The sequence below is a fragment of the Aotus nancymaae genome, unplaced genomic scaffold (assembly GCF_030222135.1).
Source record: "Aotus nancymaae isolate 86718 unplaced genomic scaffold, 86718_ANA_hifiasm-v0.15.2.pri h1tg000033l, whole genome shotgun sequence".
Taxonomy (NCBI): domain Eukaryota; kingdom Metazoa; phylum Chordata; class Mammalia; order Primates; family Aotidae; genus Aotus; species Aotus nancymaae.
The window spans coordinates 1,996,726-2,002,117 of NW_026988447.1; the positions used below are offsets into that span (position 1 = coordinate 1,996,726).

At 49.1% G+C, this 5,392-nt stretch overlaps 1 protein-coding gene across 1 annotated transcript; it reads right to left on the bottom strand.

The window, feature by feature from the left end:
• Positions 1-2,716: 2,716 nt before the first annotated feature.
• Positions 2,717-3,346, bottom strand: LOC105709165 (protein lin-28 homolog A). Its single transcript, XM_064383714.1, has one exon. It carries the CDS (start codon positions 3,344-3,346, stop codon positions 2,717-2,719), a length of 630 nt encoding a protein of 209 aa, XP_064239784.1.
• Between the last annotated feature and the right edge of the window lie 2,046 nt (positions 3,347-5,392).

Consider the following 5,392-nt stretch of genomic DNA (forward strand, 5'->3'; position numbering starts at 1 on the left):
AAATTCAAGATTTTACACAAAGCTTTGGTTTCTAGCAGTAAACATGGAGTTACATTCGTTCGTCTCCTATTAAACAATCTTGTGGCCACTTTGACATAAGTTTCTAGCACCTGCATAAAAGTTCCTGAGTGACTTGGATATACATTCATATTCCCTTTCTTGGCCTCCTGACCCCACTTTCTATATGGAAGGCCCCCAATTGCATCTCTCTACTTTAGGATTAAAAATTAAGTAGGTTTGATCCACCTAAAATACAGCAGTGTCTTTTTTTTTTTTTTCTTTTGAGACGGAGTCTTGCTCTGTCACCCAGGCTGGAGTGCAGTGCCGCGATCTCAACTTACTGCAACCTCTACCTCCCAGTTTCAAGTGATTCCCCTGCCTCTGCCTCCTGAGTAGCTGGGATTACAGGCACACACCACCATGCCCGGCTAATTTTTTGTATTTTAGTCGAGATGGGGTTTCACCGTGTTGGCCAGGATGGTCTTGAACTCCTGATCTCGTGATCCACCCACCTCGGCTGCCCAAAGTACTGGGATTACAGGCGTGAGGCACCACGCCTGGCCTACAGCAGTGTCTTAAGTGTTTTGTCATGAATACATCAAGAAATGGTCGGCCGGACATGGTGGCTCACCAAAACAAATGTATTGGTCTTGATTCAGGAGGCTGGAACAAGGAATGGAGGGTTTCTAGCTTCTTCCGGATTTTTGCATACCTTGTTTAAAAGTTGTGGAGACACTCCAAGCATTAAATGTGTATGAGTGTGGGTGTGTAGGTTTTCTTTTGGGGGTGAACAGAAAAGAGGGCAGGGTGGAAGACACTTTTTTAGGACAGAAGATCTGGTCTGATAGGTAAAGAGGAATACAAAAGAAAGGATGGTTCAAGATCCCCACTTTAAGAAGAGGGCCCCCCAAACTAATGTTTCAGATCTTTTTGCCTGGTGCAGAACCTTCTGTCAAAGATGCTTTGGCTATTTTTCTCTCAATACAAAAAGAAGTTTGTAAACAAAACCCCAAAGAACACGGAGAAAGACCAATACATTATATTTACACAAACTAGGCCACCTAGCAATCACCAAATTAGTGAAGTCCTACAAAGCCCAGACAAATACAATAACTAGAGGGGGGCAGCATTTAGGGGAGACAAGAACCCAGGATCAGACACACACCACCCAATGTGTTCTATTGCATTTGTCCCGTTTCAACACAGTGAGGTAGGTTTGCGGTGATCTCACAGCATGTAAACGAAACCCCCTTTTCTCCTTTAGCTACCATGACACTAGTAATCACTACTGCAGCAGGGCAGGACACGGGCCCCAGGCACCACAAAGCCCTGCTCGTGTGTCTTCCTGGAACCCAAGAATTTTTTGACAGGTTAAGGATTTTAGACCTTACTTCATATAGCCATCCCTTGACAGCACAGGATTAAGCACAGGGGTACTGGTCTTAAAACTTATCCTTACCGACTCCGGTTTTATGAACACACATACCCTGTTGTGCATGGTAGGCCTCGTCTAATCTGGTGAAGAATGGATCTGGGATGTAAAGCACGTCCTGTGCCCTAGGATTAGACAACCCTCACCTAATCTTGGCTTCCTCTCTGGGCCTTTCACCTGGCCCAGCCTCTCCTAGCCTCTCTGCACCACCATTTCCTGTTTAGACTAATTTCCAATCTTCCAGTAGGAGGCAATCAAGTCATGGGGCAACCCAGTTAAAACCTAGTCTCCCATAAAACATTTTCAAGGCAGAGGGGGTTTCAAGAGGACACTATGGCAGAAAAGCCAGCTCTCATTGGCAAAAATGAGGTAGTTCAATAGGCTGTGCACTCCAAATAGTTGCTCTCCATGGGGGCAAAAACAACAAAAAGTATTCCTGCTGTGTAGACCTGGAGCTGCTGCCGACTTATCCCTGAGATTGCTCATGTACCTGAGAACACAGTGCAGGAAATGAGGGCCTTAGATTAAAATATACAAAAATACAAAACCAGAATATTTATATTAAGGAAAAAAAAGTTAAAATGCACAAGATACGTCATTCGCACACAGCTAGTGCAGTTGGCATCCTGGAGAAAGTGGGACCCAAGGTGCAGTATCCAAGGGAGCAAATAAATAAAATCACATTGACCCAGAATGGGGTGGGGTGAGTGTAGGAGCAGCAGGTCTGCAGCTGTTCCCCCAAACACCCTTTTTGCCATCATCACTACCCATTGCTTGGGACAGTTGCCAGCACCCTATCCCAAAAGTGGGTATGAGGATATAAGATGTGGAAAAAAAAAAACTGCCTTATTCCTGAGAGATTCCCTTCCACAGAATGTAGTGGCTTGGCTCCATGAATCTGGTCTTATACTTAATCATTTCACTCTGGCATGGGAATTATTATTATACATCCTTCTTTAAAAGGAAAACAACTTCCCTATCCAGGCCACTTTCAAAAGCTGGAAATTCTGGGGATGGAGCCTCAGATAAAGCGTGCAGGTTGTAGGGTTATTCCCTCCTGGTCGCCCTCAGAACCCTCACTTGCATTTGGACAGAGCATGGATGGAGTTCCTTTGACTCACCCTTTCCCCCGACCTAGAGGGAAGAAAGGGTGATGGTGTGAACCCCAGCCTGAGATATTTGGCAGTGCCAACTAGCCCCAATGCACCCTATTCCCACTTTCTCCACTCTGCCTGCTCCTCAAAACTTCCTGATAGCAAAAGAATAGCCCCCACCCATTGGGGCTCAATTCTGGGCCTCCGGGAGCAGGGCAGGGCTGTGAATTTCTTCTTCTTCCTCCCGAAAGTATGTTGGCTTTCCCTGTGCGCTAGGGGCCTGCTGGGCCTTCAGTGGACATGAGGCTACCATATGGCTGATGCTCTGGCAGAAGTGGCACTTCTTGGGCTGGGGTGGCAGCTTGCATTCCTTGGCATGATGGTCTAGACCTCCACAGTTGTAGCACCTGTCTCCTTTTGATCTGCGCTTCTGCATGTTCTTCCCCTTTGGCCGCCTCTCACTCCCAATACAGAACACCCCACCAGGTCCAGTGACACGGATGGATTCCAGACCCTTGGCTGACTTCTTAAAGGTGAACTCCACGGCCTCACCCTCCTTCAAGCTCCGGAAACCCTCCATGTGCAGCTTACTCTGGTGCACAAAGACGTCTACTGGGGGGTCGAGCGCGACCCCGGCGCGGGCGGTCATGGACAGGAAGCCGAACCCCATGCGCACGTTGAACCACTTACAGATGCCTGCACCGTGCAGCAGCTGAGGCTCGTCCGCCGCCCGGGCCGCGTCTTCCGGCGCCTCCTCGGGCGCCTCTTCTGCCGCCTTGGCGCAGCCACCTGCAAACTGTTGGTTGGACACGGAGCCCATGGTAGTCGGCTGAGCCCGTGGCCCCGGGCCCCTGGTCGGGCGGCTGCTGGCCCCAGAGAAGTCCGAAGGCCAATTTTCATATTTTTTAAGTATGAATACATAAATTGTTATAGTTATGTACATATATATGTAAAGCATCTGGTTTAAAATTATTCAAAAAGGTGTATGACTCAATAAACAAATTTTTTTTTTTTGTAAAGCAATCATTAAAAATAGTCAAAAAATAGATTCAGCCCGGGAAGGTGAGGCGAGTGGAGGCTGGTGCGGAACTTGCCGCCCCCAGCAGCGCCGGCCGGCTGAGCCCAGGGCCGGGCAGACAAAAGAGGCCGCCCGCGTAGGAAGGCACCGCCAGCGGCGGCGAGCGCAGCGATGGCCGGGCGAGGGGGCCGCGCGCTGCTGGCTCTGTGCGGGGCACTGGCCGCCTGCGGGTGGCTCCTGGGCGCCGAAGCCCAGGAGCCCGGGGCGCCAGCGGCGGGCATGAGGCGGCGCCGGCGGCTGCAGCAGGAGGACGGCATCTCCTTCGAGTACCACCGCTACCCCGAGCTGCGCGAGGCGCTCGTGTCCGTGTGGCTGCAGTGCACCGCCATCAGCAGGATTTACACGGTGGGGCGCAGCTTCGAGGGCCGGGAGCTCCTGGTCATCGAGCTGTCCGACCACCCTGGCGTCCACGAGCCTGGTAAGGGCGCTGTCCCCCGACAGCCATGGGGACATCCCGGAGGGCGGCAAATGGTGTGACTGGGGGCGATGGGGGAAGGAAGGAAGGATGGGCCCAGGGGCGCCTCTTGGTAAAAGGATGTAAGTTGGAAGGTGGGAAGTGGAGGGAGGGATGGAAATGGGGAATAACCCGACTCAGAGTGCCAGGGGCCCAATTTCTGCTTTCCCGTCCCATCCCCCCAGCCCCAAGCCCATCTCCCCAGACCTGAGGCCACCCTTTAGCGAGTATAGGCTAGGGAGGCTGGAGTGGCGGGGAGGGGTGGGGGAGGAGAGCAATACAGAAAAAGCAAATCCTGGCGCACGCAACCCCAGCGGTCACTCTCACTTTGCTGTGCGGAAAACCCGAAGGAATGATTGCGAGTCCCCAGCAAGGGGGCGGGGGTTGCTCTTCCTTGCGGACAGAAGTAGAAAGATACGGTGCAGAAGGCAGTGCTTTAGAGGAAAGGAGAACAAGTCATTTATCGTTTTACGCCTATTTTCCAGAGGACCAGTTTATCGGCTCTGGGTATCCATCTCTACCTGTGTGTACGTACGTGTTAGATACACTCGCTGCTTTGGATGCTCGGGGAATCTTACGGATATTGCCATTCTGGGGTGGTGGTGTATGCAGACATGTAGGTCCTCCTACCAGGGTGAAAGTGGCTTCTGACTGACGTTCAGATTTTGAAACAGCACAAGGCCTTTCCAAGGAAAAAGGAGTATTCCATTTTCTCTGCTATAACCATGGGAGATGAATAGTTTGTGATGGGGTCTGTATTCCAACTGATGTTCCCAAATAACCATCCGTATTCATCTTTCTTAGAAGCATGTTAAAGCACGTTCTGATTTATGTTAAATTGTGATGCATTTAGTATTAATAAAGAGGTATTTAAAAATGTTCTTGGGACTTTTTTCATTATGTTTCTGCTTAGGAAATGATTTGGGCCTGGTCTTCTGATACTCAAGGTACTGCTAAAGTTATCGGTGCTAATAACATCAGCGTGGGATGCTTAATTTTTCTTTAATGAGAAAGCAAGCAAAAAAGTAGGCTAAAAATTCTCAATGCAGGGCCAGAATAGTTTTATAATGATACATGAGAACCAAACTGAGAAGGTATTAAAATAGGTGATCTACAGACATTTTGATCTTCGAATGTATGGTATATGGGTTGATCAAGAATAAGTCTTCAGGAAATATTTCTTACCTTCAAATAATGTAAGAAAAAAAGGTTTGTGTAAGTTTGCTGTCAAAACTCTAAGATCAGATCCAAGGAAACATTTAATATTAACTACTCTACCTGGCAGGACTCAGCATGTAGAATTGGACATTTTGAAACTTAGTTTCATACTATTA

Bases quoted from the DNA above. Each gene is read 5' to 3' on its own strand.
- LOC105709165 (XM_064383714.1), bottom strand. From the start codon at position 3,346: ATGGGCTCCGTGTCCAACCAACAGTTTGCAGGTGGCTGCGCCAAGGCG.